Source organism: Mesoplodon densirostris, chromosome 15 (genome assembly GCF_025265405.1).
Source record: "Mesoplodon densirostris isolate mMesDen1 chromosome 15, mMesDen1 primary haplotype, whole genome shotgun sequence".
NCBI lineage: Eukaryota > Metazoa > Chordata > Mammalia > Artiodactyla > Ziphiidae > Mesoplodon > Mesoplodon densirostris.
In genome coordinates, this window is record NC_082675.1 from 40,917,323 (window position 1) to 40,939,985 (window position 22,663).

Here is a 22,663-nt window from a genome sequence, read left to right on the forward strand (position 1 = left end):
AAAATCATGCATTAAGCTACACTTTCACTCATTTATTCGTGCAATATTTCTGAAACATATACTACGGGTGAGAAATGTACACAAAGATGAATAGTAGCTTCTCTGCTTTCCAGAGTTGTCACTCAGATGACTCTTTCACATAGGGCTGTTCCCTGACATTAGACTCACCTGGGGTTTTCAGTAAAATGCAGACACCTGGGCTCCACCCCAGTTTTAGTGACTCAGATCACATATGAGATCATATATTTGCCTGTATTCAAAATACCTTCTAAATGTAAGTGATATTCTTACTTTCAGGAAGAGATGATGATAATGGCCATATGAAACTCACAATGGTGTGTGTGTGTGTGTGTGTGTGTGTACGTACGTGTACGTACTCCCTCACTCAGGCCTTCAGCAGGTACTAGGTTTTACTTTAACAACTAAGACTTACCCACTCTATGCAATAAGACCCATGTTTAAACCTCACTTGAACTCTTACTGGTTGCATGGGCTTGAGAAAATTATCCGACTTGTTTGTACTTGTTTTCACATCCGTAAACTTGGGATAAAGCCCACCTCACAGGGTTACTTTGAGAATTAAGTGGAACAACATATGTAAAGTCTTAACCCAGCACCAGGTGTGTTGTGATGGTAGCCAGCATCCATTCCTGATTTATGGACACTCTTCAAGATGAGATTTCTTTTTTCTTAATAATAAACATTTTTTCTGCCCCAGATATATGAAATCGAAGATTCAAAACATGAACTCCCTTCTCCTACTGTTTTTCACTTTGTCATTTAGAATGATTAAAATTTTTTTAAAATTAACAGCTTTATTGAGGTATGATTTACATACTGTAAAATTCACCATTTACAGTGTACAATTCAATATTTTTTAGTATATCTGCAGAGTTGTGCAGCCATCACTGTTTTCTAATTGTAGAAGATTTTCAAAATAAATTTTTTTGTGTGTGTGTGTGTGTGTACCCTTCATAGGGAAGCGAGCTTGTTTAATAGAATCTTTTAAAACAAATATCCAATGTTATATACTGTAGTGGATGTTTTCTCCTTTACATACGAAGCTTTTTTTTTTTTTTTTTTTTTTTTGCTGTACGCGGGCCTCTCACTGTTGTGGCCTCTCCTGTTGCGGAGCACAGGCTCCGGACGCACATGCTCAGCGGCCATGGCTCACGGGCCTAGCCGCTCCGCGGCATGTGGGATCTTCCCGGACCGGGGCACGAACCTGTGTCCCCTGCATCGGCAGGTGGACTCTCAACCACTGCGCCACCAGGGAAGCCCCCAAAGCTTTTTTTTTTTTTTTTTTTTTTTGCTGTACGCGGGCCTCTCACTGCTGTGGCCTCTCCCGTTGCGGAGCACAGGCTCCGGACACACAGGCTCCGCGGCCATGGCTCGCGGGCCCAGCCGCTCCGCGACATGTGGGATCTTCCAGGATCGGGGCACAAACCCGTGTCCCCTGCATCGGCAGGCGGACTCTCAACCACTGCGCCACCAGGGAAGCCCCCCCAAAGCTTTTTTTAAAAGATTATTTTTTCATCTAATTCCTTTTCTGGAATTGTCTTCAAAATTGTATTCAGTTTCTTTTTTTTAAATATTTATTTATTTGGTTGCACTGGGTCTTAGTTGTGGCAGGCGAACTCTTTAGTTGTGGCATGCATGTGGGATCTAGTTCCCTGACCAGGGAACAAACCCGGGCCCCCTGCAATAGCAACACAGTGTCTTAACCACTACACCACCAGGGAAGTCCCTTTTCAGGTTCTTAAAAATATCATCACTTGTGGTGGATCTTCTTTTGAAGAAAGATGTGAAAGTAATCAGAAATAGTGATTAGCTTCCTTTGATAACTAATGGGGGAACCCAAACTGGGTAATACTATTTGGGTGCTCAAAAATCAAGGACTGGCTATAAATTAGTGATAGAGGTATTCCAATGTGGCCCATATGCTAACTCTGAAGGGGTAAAGAATCAACAAATGAATAGAAAATCAGTGAATATCAGTTCATAAGGTAAACATCTGTTATAACCATTTAAGGAGCAAATCCAGGAATTAAATGGATTCTGACAAACTTTATAGTGAGGTCTACTATGGTACTTACCATATTGTACTATGGATGTGTATCTGGCTATATGTTTTATCCTCAGTGTTGAGAAGCCTTGTAATATTTGTCTAAATATTGCCAGCACTTCCCCCTGTTCTGACACAGTGAGAACACGCAGTGAGTGCCCTGTGAAAACCAGAACGTCAGGGCACCCTACTCAGCGGTGTCCATACATTGCACAAGTAAAACCTGTGTGGATTACCCACATGGATAGAAAACTTTTTCAACTAGTTCCTTAATTTATCACGGGGAATTTATTAGTGCTGAGTTCTTGGTTGGGGCACCCAGATTGCTAACTTAACCCCAGAGCAAAACACAAGTGACTAAATGAATAAGGCATTATTTTATATTAACAACGTGTCTCTTCTTGCAAAGATAAACCAACCATAGCTGACTGCAAACCATGTTACACACACAGGATATATAGAAGATGCATTTTTTAAATGTTCATACTAAATATTATTGATTTCCTTGTCCAGGCATTCAGGCAGTGTCAAAAACATATTAATGGGTTATTAAAGCAAACACAATTCAGACCCAAATGAAGAACTCTAAGACCTAGATATTTTTACTTTATACTTTTTATACCCTCTGAAGAAAATTGGCACTTCTTCCTCAGGCTGCATTAAAATAGCAAACATATGCTGTTTATATTAGAAATGGTTTAAATTAATCATCTCCGTATGATGCATTTGGTTATTTAATTGCACAGGTTTTCTTGTAGCTGAATATTTCAAGATAATGTTGTTGGGAAAAAAAGATAATGCCATTGACAATATAAGAACAGAAGGATCCACTAGCTTTCATTAATATTAGAAAACTAATTGTATGGATTCAGATAATATCTTGCTATTACAGCTTATTCATGTGCCCACTCTTGCAGCTACTTGCCTTGAGGTACTGATTGTCTTCATATCATAAATGGGGAAACTGAGGCTGAAAGAAGTTAAGTAAAATTGCCCCACGTCACAAAGGTAATGCTTTGCAGAACCCAAATCATAGTCTATGATTTAAGCCCAATCTCTGTCTCCCTACACTTCCAACTCACCATACAATTGACAAACAGGGATTGAGCACCTACTGCATGCTCTAGACAGTCCAAGTGAATCTGACTACACTTTATGATTTGGAACAAATCCACTCTGGGAAGCCAATGATGAGCCGCTGCTGCTTCCACTTAAACAGATACACATGGTTATGTGAGTGGAAGGGAGTCCCCTCCCTCCTCTAGTCAGGGGAGAAGCATAGAGGTTAGAGAGAACTGAGCCATGCCGTGTGTTGTCAGTTAGTGTAGGAAAGGCTTAATGTTAGCATAATAAGACCAGGATGGTTAGTAAGAAATGGGTAACGTTAAATGAAGTGAAGGCAAATAATTTCCTTATTTAGATAAAAATGGGGATTCCAGATAGGAATTAATCACAGTGGAAGGTATATTTGGTTTTAGGTACTCCAGGAGAAAACCCACCAGGGCACTCCCGGACCTTTTGGCACCTTTCCCCTCATCCACGGGACCAGAGCTCCTCTGCCTCCCACGCCCAACCCCCCTGCAGGACTCAGCAGACCCACAGACCTTGAAATCAGAGACAACCTCTCCCTCTATAGAGCAACAGTCGGCAGACAGAGAAGAGAAGCCGTGGACGTTCACCAGAGGCTGCAGAGTGCTCAAGTCATGAGAAGGACTAAGGGACAGGGAGGCTTGATTATTTCTGTAAGGAGGAGAGAGGGATGGTAGACTAGGGAACAGCAAGAACCAGTGACTAGCAAGCAGAGAGGTTAAAGGGAAGGGACGCAGGAAGAAAGGCAAAAGGAATGGGGGAGGGAGGGAGAGGGAGAGCCTCTGAAGACCAGGAGAGGACCTGAATTTCCACTCAAAGACACATCCCAATCAAGAGCTTGGACAGGAGGCCTCACTGCTTGAGCCACCCAGGGGAGGAAACTAGACAGCAGCAGAACAATGATCTAAACTCTAGTAAACACCTGCTTAAGCCCCCACTGTGGTCCATTGGGTATTTGATTTGGGGAAAGACAGATGAGAAGGTATCCAATGAGAAGGGAATGGTTTCCTGCTCCGTGGTCACTGCTGTAGTTTCCAGGGCAGCGTGAGTATCTTGTCGGAGTCATCCATCCTGCTGGAGAAACAGCCAGGGGGACCCCCATGGGTGCTCCCCCACTTAGAGACCAGCTAGTGATCCACCTGTGAGCAGAAAAGAAAGGAACCTGCCACAAAGATTTGCATATCAACCCTTGACCTGATTTGCCTTCTAATTAAAAGCAGTTAACTAAATCTACCCTCACAAGGCTACCCGACTAAATCTTCAATAAAGACTAAGTTTGATATCAAAGCTAGAGTAATATGAAAATGTAGTGACATTAACTTCCCGGCTCTCCTCCTTTTTAGAGTTCCAGACATTCTGGAAACCTGTCTTTATTTCAATTGGTAGTGCAGATTTACAAAGATACATTAAGGCATGGTTATTAGCATTACTAAAGAATTTGAATATAACTGAAGCACAAACAAGATTTTCTTAAAGTAATATAGGCTCTAAAGGCATTTAAAATGTAATTCCAAAATCCCAAAACATGTTTAGGAAGACAAGGTTAAGGGATGTTTGTTGGTTGTCTTTCTGACATCCATTTCCTGACTTCCTTTTCCTAATAGATGTGGAATTTCCCAGCCAAGGACTTTGGATGGAATTGGTTCCACCTCCCAGATGCTGGAGAAGGCTCTGATTGGCTTAATTCAATTATAATGCCATTCCCCCCCACCCCCCCACACACATACACACACTGATTGGTTTAAGAATGAGAACCTGACCACAGGCCACTCAAAGCCAATGTGGTTCAGTTAGGGGATTTTGGTTGTAGTTAAGCATTCAAGAAGCAGTGCCTTCCTACTGGATGTGAAGAGGCAAGCAGGTAGCCATGGGAGCTTCCAGCTGTTTGGGGACCAGGAGAGGAGGGCCTGTCTGAGAATAGAGTCACCAAGCACCAAAATGGTAGAGCTGAGAGGTGGACAGGGGGAGAAACTGGGTCCTAGTCATAGTGTTTCAGCCCTGGACAGCCTCATTTTGGAAAACTCCATTCATGAATCAATACATTTGCTATTCTGAGCCAATTTGGGTCAGGTTTTTCTGTTACTTGCAACCAAGACATCTTATTTTAAAAATCTACCATGTAAAGGATAATACACATGTCTAAAACTTTTCAGTGATCATTTGAACTTGGAGTTTCATTTTAATAATGAAATCTCATGAGGAACCACAAAGTACTGACAATGCTCACAAGAGGTCTATGGAAGGAAAATAGGTTCTTTCCTCCCCTTGAGAGGAAAACGCACTGAAGACTGCATTAGTTCTGCAGAGGGTGCTGAGAATCTCGCAATTTCAAGTGCATCATGCCCTAACATGTTCGTAATCTAGATTTCTTTTCCTTTTGTAGATAATATACACCATGACCCCTTAAATATCCATCATTAGCTGCCATTATTATCCAGTGAAGAAAGCACAATCAGCCTTAATTCCCCACCTGCTAGGTGAACCTTGGGCAGGTGTCATTGCCAACTACAGCGGCAAGCATAATTACTGGTCCGTGTGTTGTCTCCCTTCAGGATCATGGGGCCCGTTTTGAATCCTCTTTGTGTCCCTCATTACAGAGCAAATATTTGAAAACGTCCATTCATGCTGCTGCTGCTAATCTGATTGTTTTGGTATGTGGTTAAATCCAGCATGACACGTATCTGGTGTATATTACCTGGCAGAGTTATCCTCTATCCATATTGCCCCTCCCTTGCCTATTATGGGGTGATGGGAAGTTGCACTGGACCTTGCCTCAGTCTTTCAACAGTTTAATTTCACTTAAGTCTGCGTCACTGATTGTGCTAGGTTCTTGAGATGGAACTAGCCCCACAAACGTGGCTTTGATTTTGCTCACCCCTCCCCCCATCCTCAGCTGCAGGGTCCCAGGACCAACTTGTTAACAACACCCATGGTGCCATCAACGCCTTGACTGTTTCCCCCCCTCTCCTCAAGTAATAGGGACATAGAGAACTGTGTGAGGCTCCCTTCTCCAGTTGGGGGAGTACAGGCTATCTGCTAAGTTTGGTATTGCTCTCCTGGTTTCCCTCCCTTGTTGACTAGATTGTTTCAGGGATTTGGGGGTGGATGGTTCCACAGATCCAAAGTTCAGGCAGCTTGTAAGCACTGGGCATGTTGTCAGCTCCAGTAACCACTGGCAGTATGTTCCAGTGGGGTTCCTTTCTGTGCCAGAGGCCCATGTGAGCCCCATGGACGGTATGGTACCTAACACCCATGTTAGAGGGCCCTGCTCACCACAACATACACACACACACACACACACACACATTTATTAAGGAACACACAGGCACCTCTATCACTGGGGATCTGGCACTCAGTGTTGGCTCAGTGGCACCTATAACCTGTGGCAGTGCTGATGTTTGCAACTAACACTATTTTAAATCCAGTAGCGCTTGGATTAAAAAAAAAATTGGTCAACTTGTCATATCCTTCTCAGAGCACATGAAGGCAATGATTCCTCCCTTACAAAGTATTATTTCCCAGGGCTGAGAATCATCCATCATCTTGCTTCTTTTGGTGTTCTAATTTGTGGCTCCAGATGTACTCAAGAATTAGCATGGCTTTGTTACAGTTATACACGGCAGTGAAGGAGTGACAACAATTCACATTACTCTTAAATTTGTATAGATGAATGTCGGGAATATAGAATGGATTGAGATATTCACGTAAGGAATGGCACAAATCACAAAACAAGTGATAGCTACTTACAGGATGAAATTATATTATTTTGTAATATTTTCTGGGATCATTTATCTTATTGATTCCATTATAATGCTGGACATGATATTTACAATTCATGGGTTATTTCGAAACCTGAACATCGTTTTAATTTTTAAAGACAATTTCGATTGTAATTTACAATTGTAAATGCTTTGGCAGAGCAAAGTTTCTCCAAATTGAATTTAGTAAACTACACTTTAAGAACTACGACGATTTAAGAAAGGTGGTTTAATTTGACATGAATAACATAATCTTGATTGTAACAACATACATAGTGATTTTGCTAAGATAAAGGTGAGAAAAATTAATTTATGGAAAAATGACAAAAATCAATTTATGGATTGTTTGCCTCCCTAATATTACGCACACACACACATCACCAGCCCATCATCAGAATTTAGTCAATAATGGCTAAATTCAGTTATCTTTGGCATTTTACTGACATTCGGTCTTACGGAAACCACAGCTTTACACTTATTTTTCTCTTCCATTGGTAAGAAAGCATAATTGTCAGGGTGAGAGTAGAACGCACAAGAACAGCTTAATTTATAACTCCTAAATATTTAGGTATATGCCATCTGGGCCACCATTTGCCTTCTTGCCCCATCGCGCAAATGCTGGTGGCGGGCCGCAGAGGGTGGGTGCCACACACCCAGGACCTCGGCGCTCCAGTTCTTCAACGCTGGGCTTGGGGCAGCTGTCGGGCAGGTGCCCGGAGGCCCCGTCTCGGCCGCCCACCTCCTCGGGGATTGGCTGCCGCGGGCTAGTAGGCGGCCCAAGGGTGCGGATAAAGTTGCGGGTCGCGCACGCCGCCTGCATGGGGTTTCAGTTACTCGGGGCAAAAGCGAGGCGCGCTCTCGCTGCGGCCCGGGCGGAGTTCCCTGTCCGCTCTCCGAAGCCGCCTGCCCTCTCCAGCTTCCCTGCGACTCCCGGGTCCGGCCCTTTTGGAGGAGGGGGTCAAGGGCCGGGTCTACGGGCCTTGCGCGTGTCCGGGCAGGCTCGGCGCGCTGGCCCCGGGCTGCCGCGCGAGGGGCGCGGTGTGAGGGCCCGGGGCGGTGCGCGAGGGCTGCAGGAAGCGGGGGCGGCAGCGGCTCGGCCCCGGCTCCGCTGGGGTAGAGACACCCGGAAACGGATTCCGTTTCGGTGGCGGCGCGAGCCGCGAGCCTCGGAGGGGACGGACGGGCGGCTGCTGAGTAATCCCCGCGGCGGCGGGAGGCGGCGGCCTGGGCGCCCACATCCCCCGTCGCGTTGCAGCTGGACCCGGGCTCCTCCCTCCGCGCCCCGCCCGCCGCTCCCCTCCCCTCCCCCGCGCCCGCTCCGGCGCGCTCCGGGCAGGTAGAGCCGGGCTCCGGGCGCGCGTGGGGGCCGCAGCAGCTGCTACCCCACCTCGCCTCGGCCCTGCGCAGAGCCTCGCGCGCCCATGGCTGGCTCGGAGCAGCAGCGGCCGCGGCGGCGGGACGACGGAGACTCGGCGGCGGCGCCCCTGCAGGACGCGGAGCTGGCCCTCGCCGGCATCAACATGCTGCTCAACAACGGCTTTAGGGAGTCGGACCAGCTTTTCAAACAATACAGGTGACTGACGCGCCCCGTTCCCCCGCCCGGCACGCGCACCTCGGGGCCGGCTCGCGCGCTTCCCTTTGCGGCCAGTCCTAGATTCCCCCTCTCCCTTCGGTCGGTCAGTGATCCTTGGCCCTGTCGCCTTTCCCCGTGTCTTGTCCCTTTGCCTCAGCTGCAGCCGGCGCCTCTGCCACATCTCCCCTTCCGCCTCCACCCCTGCTCCGTGGTCCTTTCCCTCCGCGGGACTCGCCGCGTGTCCTCCCGGTTCCTGCTCTCTTCCCTCACTTTCTCCCGGCCTCGCCCTCCAAGAGGGGCGCCCGGTGTTTGTCCGATTCTCTCTCATGGGTCGCCTCCCCCGCCGCCGGGTCCGGAGCCCGTTGGCTTTGAGACCTGGGACCGTATGCGATTTGAGGCAGCCGCGAGCCCGGGACTTGCAGGGTTGTGACTCCGGCTAGCGTGCTGCCTTTGTGACACGGACCACACCAGCTGCATCGTGCTTGTTTCTTGTGCCTCGCGTTACTTTGCATCGTTGTGCATTGCAAATGCTTTCCTTGTTTGAAAACAGATATGTATAACTGCCTGGCTGTGCAGGAATTAAAAAAAAAATCAGCCGAACTCTGCTTACTCACCTCTCTCTGCCTTTCTTCTAAAACTCAGCCCCCAAAATGAGTTGCTAGTGCCTTTCAAGCGAGCGAATTTATGATGGATTTCTCTAACTTAAAGGTAGAAGAAAATGGAGGGATTCTAAATATACGGAAGAGTGGGAGGAAGCACACGTGTGTTCAGTTAATTTTTTATTCCTCTTTTTAAAAATGAAGCAAAATAACTGAAACCTGGTTGCTTTCTCGTGGGTGTGGGAGGAGTCTTCAATTTCTTTGGGGAGCAGAAGCATCCGCTTTCTGGTTTAGGAAGCAAGTTTGTGATTTTTCCTTCTAGTGTTGACAAGACGCAAGGATGTTGATTAGCAGCTTCCCTGTAAATGTTTAAGGGCCAATTGCTGCATTTCTTTAGAGCCGGTGGTTTGGTAGGAATTAAGAGAACCAAACCAAATGTGCAGCTGTGATTGAGGGCCACGGTCTGTAAGCAAATGAGGGACGGTGGGATACAGACGCCTGAAGTTCTCAGACTTAAAAGAATGGTGGTTTCTTCCGGTGGGAGCTTCCACATGCTTAATGGCAAAGCAAGTATCTCACAACTATAAACTTTTCACGGAGACATTTTACTTTTAAATCAGTTTTTTTAAAAAAATCTTCAAATGGAAACTTCTTAGCTTTGTTCAGAACACTTTATTTTTAAAGCATTTCAGTCTGATTTCAAGCCAGAGTTTCATCAAGGATTTCCAGAGGATAGATTTAAAAGACTCGTCTCACAGTGTCTTCTGTAGCTTTTTTTAGCCATCTGAGAATGTATTTCATGAAAAGTTTCATTTACTGTGCTTTGACTCTTTAAAGACATAGGAGTTTATGTTGTATCAGAGAGGAGTGGAGAAAGCCTGAGTCAAGTTTATTTTCTTCAGTTGCTGATCAGGATACGGCGCTTGCATATTTCAACACTTCTTGCCTTGAAATGTTCTGTTACTTATTTTAATGATCTTCTTTTCCCTCTAAACTGCTTTAACATACTTATATTGCTACCTCACGGTTGCCATATATTGAAAGCATGAACTAAGTCATTTTGCCTCATCTAGACACCTCTGTATGCACTCTTGCTAGAAGGCAAATTTTGAGCGATAGGAAAGCTCTTCTCACAGCAAGGGCGGAAAGATAAACCTTGAAAGGTGTTTCTGAACTGTGGGTGTTGGGGCTGAGGGGAGGGGGAGGGGTCCGGGGGGGGCTTACACTGGATAGCTAGGAGTTGTAGCTGTCTGCTTATATTTTGAAACGGGAACCAAGGATAAAAGAGCAAGATACTGTAGTATGTCTTCTCTGCTAAGCACAGTGCCAGGCACATTCCCTTATTTTCTCACTATTCCAGTGACAACAAAAGAGTGAGGTGTATTTTATCATGACAGTGTTGTAACGAGGCACTCAAGTCTCCATGCTCAAGTCTCCATGTTTAGGATGGCCCAGGACACAAGCCCTGGTTCTAAATCCAGGGCTCTTTTCATTAAACCATTCCTGCCTGTCCTGCCTAATTGATTATATTTTGTAATTTGCCCTGTGACCTTGTTTTTCAGCAACTTAAACTTGTTTTAGGAGTGGATAGTGGTAGCATTAATCCTATCAGCTGTCCGGCAACCAGGGTTGCCATCCTAATTGTCCACTTTGCACAGCTGCTGACTTGGTTTCTGAATTCGCTTACTTGCCTATAAAATGGGAATCACGCACACCTGTAGGGTGGTGGTTAGTATTAAAAGAATTCACGGTAGCTGGCACCGCGTAAGCGCTCAATAAACACTAGCTTTTGTACCTGATGTCTTCCTCACTATTGTGCTTTCTTCTTGATGGCATAGTTTGAATAGAAGACAAAATGTCCTGAATGCAGGTAGCCTTTCTATTTAAAGTTAGCCTCACATAATGCATTTGAAAGACTTGGGTCCTATTGTGCACTGGGACACTTCTTTTCCAGTTCCAGAGTCGAATGGCCAGCTGGAAAACCCAGCAGTGATTTCGTCAGTGTTTGAGGAACACCTCTAGCTCAGTTTCTCTACAGAAGATAGAACAACTAGATTATCTCTTTTCTTAGGATTCTTTTGTCACCACCCTTCCCATTGTAGTAAAAATTCTAGAATCCTATCATTAGCTTAACAGTAGAAACATTTTGTGCCTAGTGTAACAGTAACCCTTCAAGAATCTTAAAGCAAGAAGGTCACTTTCTCTTGCCCCGTTACTAGGATGATAAAAGTTTCGCCAACAGCTACCTAACGAGAAATGGTTACTTGGCCATTCTGAATTAGTGGAAAGCCGGGATTGTATAATTGAGATATTATACATATAGGAGTTAAAAATATATGCACAGTAGAGGCTTTCTTTTGAGATATGAGACTCCGTAGTTGGGATTTCAAAATGTAGCTGCTACTTCTGTTGTAACTATAGTAGTAGTGTAACAGGCTACCCTGTTGTTGATGCTCAGCCCCCATCATGCACTTGGAGATGTGTTCCCAGAGGTTGGGGTACATTGGTGCTGCTTTAAGCCCAAGGATATATCTTTGTAAGTTCGTGATCCTGACCATCTGAAATCACATTCCTTGTGTTGGTCGGGGGGCTCAGTGCTCTCATTCAGCAGTGTTCACTCCATCTCCCACACACATACACACTCATTGTTAATGACGTTCATGTGTGTGACACACACTGAGACCTGTAGGTACTCAGGCTCGTGATAAAAGATAGGCTGTGGTTATGTGCATGAGACAGGCACTAGGTTTTTAGGTGTTGAGGTGCAGGTTAAGATTGGCCCGTGGGGAGGCTGGGAGATGTAGCCTGTAGGACTGGAGAGAAGGAATGTGTAGCCCAGCTTGAAGGAAAATTTTCCAGAGGAACTGTTGCTGAGCGCCATGATATGGTGAAAGTGAGTAAGTTGAAGGAGAAGGAGTTGGGGTGGGGGAGGGGAGGAGGGAGGAGAACGTGAGGGGAGGTGGCTGGAAATGGAACTCTAGGAGAGGAGATGTGAAATGGCTTCTGGAGAAGGGGGTGAGAGCTGCCAGCTGATTAGTGTTATTTGATTGTCATGTTGGATGGTTTTTCTACACTTGATTTTTCTCAGATCCGCTGGTTGGTCCATGTTTGCTGGGAGTCAGCTCTGCCTTTCAGGGTGTTTAGTTAATTCATGCTCTCCGGGGACCGTCATCCTTCACAGTGTGGCCGCCGTCACATCTGTAATTAACACCTGGCTCCTTGGGCCTCAGGATCCTAATGTCACACCATCTTTTTCTCCTTTTGGCTTGAGATACTACTTTTTTTTTTTTTTTTATTTGCGGTACGCGGGCCTCCCACTGCTGTGGCCTCTCCCGTTGCGGAGCACAGGCTCCAGACGCGCACGCTCAGCGGCTATGGCTCACGGGCCCAGCCGCTCCGCGGCATGTGGGATCTTCCCGGACCGGGGCACGAACCCGTGTCCCCTGCATCAGCAGGCGGACTCTCAACCACTGCACCACCAGGGAAGCCCCCGAGATACTACTTTTTTAATCGAATGACTAGTAGGGGTGAAACACACTGAACTCTGAGGAGAACAGAAGACATTTGGAGCTCTTGGCCCAAAGAGCTTTGAGGTTCTCATTTCATAGGCGTGCATTTCCTGTCTCTCCTCCCCTTCAGGTCACCATCTCCATCTGCTTTAACTGACCCTAAAACATCTGCATTGTTTACCCCTGCCAACATGACTACGACTTTCTGGCTGTAGATATTATTAAAAAGCCCTGTTTGGTCATTGTCAACTCAAACAAAAAGCATGTAATGGTTAGAGTGAATGATCACTGATGATAAATATGCATAAATAAGGCCTTGATATAGAATTAGTGCATAGTCGGTATTACAAATTGTGATATTTTTCTTTTCCACTTTATTTTAAAGTATAAAAAGGCAAAAATGTATTAAAAACCAAAAGCAAGAAAAATTCATGGTAACGTGTATGTTTAAAATGAATGCATGGATCCTCAATTGTTTAACACAGTTTATGGTACATATGACCAAGTAGTATGACACGTGGCCTTATTTGTGAGCATGTTGATCATGGAGCCAGTTTTACCATAGAGATGGCTCAGTATAATCCAGGGATTGCAGACTAGGCCCCATGGGCCAAATCTGGCTGGCTGGTTTTGTAAATAAAGTTTTATTGGGACACAGCCAGACTCGCTTATTTATGTATCTTCTCTGTGAATAGCTATGCAGAGCCTACAGCCTGCAAAGCCTAAAATATTTACTCTTCCAGCCCCTTACAGAAAGAGTTTGATGACCCCTGGTACAAACCATAGTTCTCCCTGGAAAAACTCAAAAGGCTTGTGTAACTGAGCCAGTAGGCGTCTGAGCCTCTTGTGTGCCCAGCACTGTGTCAGATGCTCTGGATGCCAGGGAGAGCTTGCCGGCTGCCCTTATTTCCTGCATGATCTGGCTGCTCCCAGAGCCAGGGTGCCTGGGCCTTGCTGCCAGAGTCCCTGGAGGGTGCATAGGTGCAGAAACGCAGGAAGAGGAGAAGTGATGGAGAGCAGGAAATGGTGTAGGGAACTGGCGGCGGGAGGAAGCTCAGCTGCTGCTCTTTTCCGTCCTCCTCAGCTCAGCGGTGTGTTTGTAAAAAGGCTGATTATTTTCCCCCAACTATTGCACTGTCTGAAGGGATCCCAATTAAAGATTCATTTGGCTTAATTGGAATTTTTTTAAAAAAATGCAGCCGCCTGTAGGATAATGGGAGAGTTTATATAGGAAATTGTCAGAAAAAAAAGTGACCACCTGTACTGCGGGGGTGGCATGGCTTGAGGTGCTATTTCCTCTCATTACATGGAACACCCTGTGGACCCCCAAACACACCATTGTGTTTCAGGGCTTAGACAGTTTGCACAGACTTATTAGCTCCTAAAATCCTATTTTTCACACCCCAGTCTCCTCTGCCAGGGTCACCCTCCTACTTACCCAGCAACAGCAGGGGGCGGAATTTGAAGAGGCCTATGCTGAGGACTCCAGGAGAGGAGAGAGGATAAGAGAAGCACAGAAAGCAGACGGCTGTTATTTCAAAACTTTGTTGAGCACCGCCTCTGCCCCGTGCCAGGGGCTGGGGTTACCCGGGGAGGAACTCATCTCCGTCTTAGACTTTTTCCTCCACTTAATCCGTCCCTTAAATTTGTAGTACGCTGTTCAGCTGGTAACAGAGGTCTGGTTTGGGATTGAATAGGTCTTTGTGGGCTAAGCTGGGGATCTAGTCACCACTTGAAGCCTTGTTATTCGGAGAAATGCATCCCAGTTTCTGAACAGGTGACTTTGCATGCATGTTTTTTGAGATGTAGTTGTCATGCAACACCCTAGTTTCAGGTGTGCAACATGATGATGTGATGTTTGTATATATTGTGCAGTGATCACCACAGTAAGTCTAGTTAGCATTTGTCACCATACATGGTTACAAACACATGTTCTAGAAAGCTGTTCGTAAATTTGCTGTCTAGATGTGTGTGAATGACTTCTGACGTCTGATTTGAAGATGGGTTGTTCTTTGTGTGTAAAGGTGGTTGCTGGTTGGCCGTCCCCGCCCTTTTCCCCCTCGCTAAGGTTGCTTTCTCCATCTCTTCCTTCTTGCTCAAGAATTTCAGAACACAAGAAATAGATTTACAACAGGGAGTTACTCCTGTCTTACAGGAAGACGGTCCGTTGTGATGGAGAAAGCCCTTAGAGAAGGTCCACTGTGTGCTGGACACAAAGGTGAGAAGTGTGTCCCTGCTTCGAGCAGGGATTGCTCACTTAATACCTTTAAACCTGCTGCACAAAGAGTCACTTTAACACTCAGTCTTATCCAAGCTGTAATATCTGTGAAATCACTGGTTTAGGTAACTTATTTTTCCTAACGATGCATCAAAATAAACACGTAATGGTAAATACTAGGTGGTACTTTCTCTGTGCCAGGCTGCACATCAGCACTCCCTGGATGTTAATCCTCACTTTATCCTCCCCACAGCTCTGTGAGGGGTGCTCTTGTCATTCCCCTCTTACGGGGGGCTGGGGGGAAGCACAGTGACATTGGATGACCTGCCCAAGGTTTCACAGTAAGTGGGAGAGCTGGCTTTGAACCCAGGGTGTCCAGCTGCAGAGCCCGAGTGTTTAACCACAGCACTACACTATCTCGCTTCTGTAGCTCTTACACTATGAGAAGTTTACCTGTGTGCTGCTAATGTCATTTTGGGGTTAGTTTCCCCAGAAATCTGCAAACCACACTCTGATACCCACAGGCGATCTGATGAACCACCAGAGAGGCCTGTCCACGGGGAGTGTGTCACCTGAGCTTTAGATGCTCTGTGGCTCCCAGCTGGCCTCAGGATGAAGTCCAAGGTCTTGGCTTGGCATAGGATGTGCTCTGATCTGTCCTGTGTGCTTCCCTGCCTCCCTCCTGCCTCTTTCTAGGTCCCTTCCAAGTTAGTCATGCTGGAGACTTTTGTGTTATCTAACTAGTTCTGACTGGTCATTCAAGACACAGCTCAGATTTCCGTGAGAAGGTGGTGGCGCTCCTGCAGCACCCTTCCGCCTCTTTATCCAGCACTGTGATGTACGGGCGTCATTTACATGGCCGCCTGTCTGGGCAAGAGGGCCGAGATGGGTAGACTTCTCGTCGGGTGGTCCTGACCTTCCTGAGGTCGCTGCGGTAATGTGGGGTCCAAGAGGTTTTATAGGCATGTCAGCTCCCCTTTATTTGCACGTGCAGCCCAGGGGTAGTGCCCTTTAGGAGCCTTGATTCCTCAAACCCCTCCTGCATTCTCATGTGCAGTGGACATGTCTGGACCCAGTGGAGGGGCTCCAAGCACCCCCCGAACTGATGCTCAGCTTCTCGTACGCAGGTGGCGGGACTCCTCTCTGGCTCTTCAGTCTCTTCCCTTTGGTGCATCCAGGCTGCCCAGTGCATAGTGTGGGGTGATGGGGAGCAGGGCTGCCACCAAGCACATGCTAGTCTTGACAGGTGCCACCAAAGGGAAATCGGGGGCTCTGATGAGGTCTCCTGCTTCTGACGTGGCCATGGGTCTCAGCTGGCCTGGGCAGGTGTAACCCTGGACATCGTAGCTCTTCGACTGAGCTGTCCTCCACCCCATGTTGTTTCTGGTCAGGCAGAGGCCTACCCTCACTGGCCAGCCCTTCCACTGCTCCCATCAGCCTCCCCCGGCGCTCTGCGTTACCCCGGGTGGCGGCGGCATGACGTGCTGGTGTGACTTGCCTCTCTGGCAGGAGTCTAGCTTCTCGATTCCATGATTCCTGTCCTGAATTTCAGGACGAACTGGTCTCTGGAAGAACTTGGAGGTTGGGAGGGGAAGCTTTCCAGATGGGTGGCTCTCGACTCTCTCAAATCTAATGCCCTTTTTAAAATAACAGATATAATATTGTGATCCTAAAATGAAATTGACAGATGAAATGACCTGCCCACACATACAATGTCTAAAAGTCATTAGAGTGCCCAAATAGTATCATAAAGGAGAAGTAAAAAATTCATAACACAAAATTACATGTATTTCAAAATGTAAATGCTCAGCACACCTTCATCAGAAGATGAACTAGTTAGGTGCTTGCACCTGTGTACAATGAATAAATTTGGATTTAAGAGACGATCAGAAGCCATTCCATAGGAGAAAAATAAGAGAGTAGATACACTTGACATAAAAGAAGTAACAGACGACACTTCTTTGTCTGTTAAGAGAAAGCGGGGAAACAGCCTTAAGCGAAGTAGCATAATATGCCAAGGCAAACCACGGACTGTTGACGTGGAGAAAATGAGGAAGCATTTTTTGCAATGAACCAGGCTGCCTGTGTCAGGTTATTGTCATCATAATTAATTCACTGCGTTAGGACCTGGGATGTGTGCTGACAAAGTGTCTCAGAAAACAGATCTCCCATCTTTAAATCCCTCCCCAAACCCAGTACTTTGGAGACCAAAGCCCTTAATAGATTTCTAGGATTAGAGGATGAATTGGAAAAAGTTTTTAGGGACATTAGGGTGGGGTGGGAGGTGTGTCACCCTGAGGACAGTATCAGAGTAAGATAGAAAAATAAGAAACCCCAAATAAATAAATTCTCTGTGCAGTTCTCCTGATATAAATTTCAGTGTGCTACAGATTCTTAATAGATGGCAAAAATGAAATTTATTAATGAAAATCCTTGGTATCCAGTATTTCATGGGTCTTTAATAACTTGGCTTTAAATATATGTAAAGGAGTTTTCAACATCCCTTTGAAATTCTGGCATGTGATAGCTGCAGACGCGGGCTGGTGTAGCTGTGGTGTGTTGGCAGCTCAGATGCCGCGAGCAGTGTGGCTATTACTGACATAGTTTTCTACAGTTGTGAACAGATCTTGAGAAAGGGTATATTTAAACAAGGACAGAATGATTTTGTGCTTGTAAGTCAATGGCGGTGGATTTTAGAACTAGATAATGGAAAACAGTTTCATGCACGTGGATTTCCAGACCTTCAGAGGTTGTGTGGGACATGGGGTGATACTTAGGACTCTCTTGCACATTGAGGATGTCTGGGGTCCTTGGCGCATTCTGCTGCCGTCATTGTGTCACCCCAAAACGGCCCCCACAGATTTCCAGAACACCTCCATTGAGAGGTACTGGGCTTGGGGTGTAGGGCTCAAGGCCAGGTTCAGTCTCTGCAGCTGAAATCCTGGGGCCGCTGGGAGCAGCGGGAAGGGGAGGCAAGCCCCGGCTGGCAGGGCTGCTGCAGAGGGTACGTGCCGGAGGAGGCAGTGCCCCCAGTGTGTCTGTGACCCTGGGTACGAGGGCAGAGCGCACCGCGGGGCTCCTCCAATTTTGGCCTCACCGGTTGCTGCCTCTGAACGCCAGTGTTTCCAGGTCACACACAGCTGCTTCTAGGGCTCTTAGAGCTCCAGGAAGGGATGTCAGCGCAGGTTCTTCTGTCCCTCCAGGGGGATGGAGAACCACTGGGGCCCCTTCCCTTCTTTATTCTCATTGCGGAGCCAGCATGCAGGACCTGTGTCTTTCCAGCCACAACCACGCCATCAACTGCATCCCGCAGTATGTGTTAGCTCAACCTGTTTTTTACATGCTTGATTGCACCATTGTATTCCTTCTGGGTGGAGCTTTTCTAGGACGTGAATCTGAGCAGGATGCATCTCTTTCTGGGTTCCCATGGTTTATAAGCATTATTTGCTGTTCTTCCCACTTTGGCCTCCTTATCTAGATAGATGCCTTTTGCTTCGGAATTCCCTTCCGCGCCTCATGGCTACAGCAGCCCTCCTTCAGGTTTTACTTCCATGATGTAAGTCATTCACCAGATAAACAGATTTTTAAATGTTTGTATCACTTCATCTCAATCAAGTAAAATTTTTGGTATTATTCTAAGTGGACAGAAAATGAGGGAAAATGACATTTTGTATTCAAATCCAAGTTGAATTTACTAAATGACAGAAATTTGGGTTTTGAGAGGCAATTGGATTAAATGGAAATCCATGCTGCATGACCGCTTTGGGACTGCTTCCAGGATAATGAGTCACTGTCAAGGCTTCAAGTGCTTTTACCCCCTTCATTTTGAATAGTGAATCGCAAAATCTCTAGTTAGGTATTGTCAGCTCATCTCTGGAGCAAAAAGGAACTTGATATCTTTGTGGCTTGTAAATCATGCTCACCCTCAACTTTACTGGGGTCTAAAATAAAGAAGCACGTTGAATCCATCAGTTGCATACTTGTCTGATGTTGTGACTCTTGAACTACCCAAGGCGAAATGGGCTGGCTTTTGTAGGACTGCAGTTGTTGGAGAAATTGATTGTCTCCTGGACAATAGCAAGGTTTGCAACAACTTAATTGCTCAGAAAAGAACAAGAATTTATATTTGGAATGCCGTTTGCTTCAGCTCTCAACCACGGGCATCCACAAGTTTTTCGGTCTTTCTGTATTGATGATTGATGAGACACCCATTGCCTTGAATTACTAAAATTACAAATTGAGCTGGAAATTACTCCTCTTGAAATACCACAGGGAAAAAAGGAGGGAAGGGCCATGGGAGAGTGGAAACAGCTGTCTGAAGTAGTTTAGCCAAGTGTCAGGACCTGCTGTGGTGAAATTCCAATGTATTCTTGTTCTGGAGCAATTACCAATGTAAAAATAGCAACAAATGACAGAATGGTTTGAGTGGTTTTTGTATCCCTTCTGTGGCATCTTGGATCAGAGCTGGGCTTATGAGAGAGGGTAGTTGAGGCTAACTTGAAATTGTGAGCTTTTCTCTTGATAGAAGAATGTTGTTTTATCTCAAAGTAAAACAAAACCTCATCAAGGAGCTATTCAGTTCAAGTCTAAGTTTATAGTTAAGGAAGCTTATGAATAATGAACTAAACCCAAATGAAATTTTCCTGCCCTATGCTCCGCTGAAAACTAAAGGAAAAAGTAGGTGCTTTGGTGAGAGACACTTAGGAAGTTCAGAGTTGTTTACTGAGCACTAGTTTACTAAAATTTTATTATGAAGAATAAGTTTGTAGTTTCACTTTGAAATGCCTTTTTAACTGAAAAATAGAGAAACCTCCTAAAATTTCTAAGTGATTATCTAAGATAACTTAGTGTTTGAATTGCTTGTCTAGACAGCTGAGTGTGTTTAATCCTCAAAGTGTTCATGCAGTTTGTGGATTATTGCCACACATAATAAAAGGACCCTGTGATAATTTAAAGATGAGAAAATTAATGAAAACACAATCAATTTTGTTACTTAAAAAATAAGCCTTTTTGAACAGGTGATTGGAAAGGCTTTTTAGCTAGTCGATAATATTTAGTTTGGATGATCTCTTTTTAAGTTGCGTATTGATGTTGGTTCCATCTGCTGTTAAGGTAGAAAGGAGATGATTGAGTTGATTATCTATTTGTATGATTTAAGATAGAGAAGGAACTAAATACTGATGAGTTAGGAAGATATTTGATACACATTAATGACACAATTAGAAAAACTGTAGAAAAAAATTGACTTTATTTAGCCTGATGAGTTATTTTCAGAATACATCAGTAACTTTAAATGAGCATCAGGCTTTAGCAATAAACGAATACGAATTTACAAAGCTAGAGAGGAATCAGAATAAAGTAAGAAGTGTTACAGTCATATAATCACACAGCAGACTTGGTCTTTGCTTGCATTACTGATCAGGCAGAGAACGGCAGGGAATGGTAATCAAGTGGGTGATGAGTGTTTACCTTCAATACACGCTGTGATTCGTGAATTTTACCCTTAATCCCAGTTCTCTCAGCAGCCCTGAGGATAAGTATTACCACTGTCACTTTGCTTGGGACAAAATGAAGTCTTACTGAACCCAAGTTAAAAAGATTTTGAGTGGGAGATCTGGCCCCAACCCCAGAGCATATGCTGTTTCTCCTGCTTACTCTGAAAAGAACTCTATTGTTGTGCTGCTTGGCATCACCCAGCAGTCTTGCAGGTCACTTGTTTAGCCTCATGGTCTCCTGCACATCTGCTCTTCTGATGTTCCCAAGCTCAGTGGGTGGCACCACTTGCAACAAGGTTATAGACTCCAGAAGTCTTGAAGGTCCTCTAGGCACCTCTCTTCCTCACCTTCTGTGTCTGCCGGTTTTCCTTCCTGAGTATCTCTTGAGTCCATTCACTTCTCTTCACCACCACCTCGTCCAAGCCACCGCTCCTTGGACAATTGCAGAGCCCAGCTGGCTTCCTGTTTTCCTCTCTGTCCCTCCTCCACCCCCACCAGAGTGATCTTTTTGTGTCTAATTATATTGCCTCTGCTAAGAACCCTTTCATGGCCTCAGCGGTAGGCTGAAAAATGGTCCTCAAAAAGATATCCATATCTTAATCCCTGGAACCCACTGAGTGTTAACTTAGCCACAAAAAGGGTCTTTGCAGGTGTGATTAAGTGAAAGATTTTGAGATGGGAAGATTATCCTTGATGATTTGGGTGGATAGCCAATCCTCCTGGATTGGATAGATGCAATCACACATATCCTTGTAAGAGGGAGGCAGAGGGAGATATTATACGCATAGAGAAGACTGCTCTGAAAACACGAAAACAGAGCAGAGAGAAGAAATTTGAAGACGTTAGCCTTGAAGACTGGAGTGATGGCAGCCGCAAGCCCAGGAATGCAGGCAGTCCCCGGAAGCTGGAGTAGTCAAGGCAGGGATTCTCCCTAAAGCCCAGCCCTGCCCACACCTTGATTTCAGCCCAGGGAAACTGTTTTCGGACTTCTGGCCTCCAGAACTGGGAGAGAAAAAATTTCTATTGTTTTAAGCCACTAAGTTTGTGACAATTTATTACAGCAGTCCTAGGAAATTAAAATAACCTCCTCCTGCTCTCAGGATCAGGACCAGAATCTCTGACAGCATCTCTGTGGTGTGGCTTGGCCCTGCTTCGTTTGGCCCTTGACCATTTACTGCTTAATCCTTTTTTTTCTTATATTTTAAAATAATTTCACTGTGTTGCTTCTAGGCTCGGGTTATACAAAGCCGAAGAAGCTCATGCTACAAAATAGGCTTATAGCTCCTCTTTTCATATGGTGGTTTATGTAAAAATGGAAAAGTAAAATAGCTTTAAATTGACAATGATGTTCATTTTAACAAGCTTTAGAATCGATATGAACCTTCATTTAAAATATCAACACTTTGGTCAGTCATGTCACTCTGTAGCCTTATGTCGCATGGCTGTGCCCTTCCCTTACTCTGACTCCTAGTCACTCTGACTTCTTTCAGATTCTTGAAGATTATCTAAGAATCACGTTCCTTTCCTCTGGGCTTCTTAACCTCAGTTTGTAATTATACACATACAGCACTTGCTTTACTTCGTTCTAATATGCATGGATTTCAGTTACCAGAGGTTAGTTAAATAACCAGCACCCCCCAAAACACAGTTCACATTTCAGTTTCACCTGTGTGTGTACTGTGAGTAACTATACACAAGCTGCTAGCTCTTCAGCCCACAAATCACCACGGATGTAACAGATGCACATCATGATCAGTGGCCAGTCGCATCACTTGTTTCAGAGTCTGCCTGTCATGGAGCACTGCACATCCCTTATTCAGTTCCCACACAGACAGCAGAGTATATTGTTGCTGCCCCTTTGTCTCATAGTGATAAACCCACATGACATTTTACAAAAACGGCTGTTTGAAAGAGGGATTTGACCAACGAAGATGAAAGTGTGGCAGAGAGAAAAGTGATCATGCTGGAAATGAAGTTTGAATCAAATATGAACGGAGTTATAGAAGGAATAGCTAACCTGGGATTGTTGTCTCTGCCATTGAGACTCCCACGGGTGCCCAGTGGAGGCGAGCTTATCAACACAAAGGAGGAGAGTGGTCGTAAGGGAAAAGATGAGGATGTCCCAGAGGAGGTGATGAATGTAAAACTTCCCATTAAAGGAATCTCAGAAATGCTTCACAACGTCGAAGGCACAGAGGCTACAATGTTGGAAGCTGATCCAGACTTGGTAAGAAGCATGACAGTTCGCGAAGGCATAGTAGCAAAAATGCTCCCTCTGCGTCATGAGTTATATGACAGAAAGAAAGCAAGTGCTGTTCAAACACTCTTGATACATATTTTACAGAGACGTAAAACAC

General features: G+C 45.4%; 1 protein-coding gene across 2 annotated transcripts in view; it reads left to right on the top strand.

Annotated features, from left to right (window-relative positions):
• Nucleotides 1–8,023: 8,023 nt before the first annotated feature.
• Nucleotides 8,024–22,663, top strand: part of TTC39C (tetratricopeptide repeat domain 39C) — a 106,508-nt gene continuing 91,868 nt past the window's right edge. The window contains exon 1 of one of the 2 annotated variants that reach the window (XM_060119267.1): nucleotides 8,024–8,485. In XM_060119267.1, coding sequence (XP_059975250.1) covers nucleotides 8,334–8,485 — 152 coding nt within the window. In that variant the 5' untranslated portion in view covers nucleotides 8,024–8,333. The remainder of the gene's footprint in view (nucleotides 8,486–22,663) is intronic. The other variant, XM_060119268.1, reaches the window with a different exon arrangement.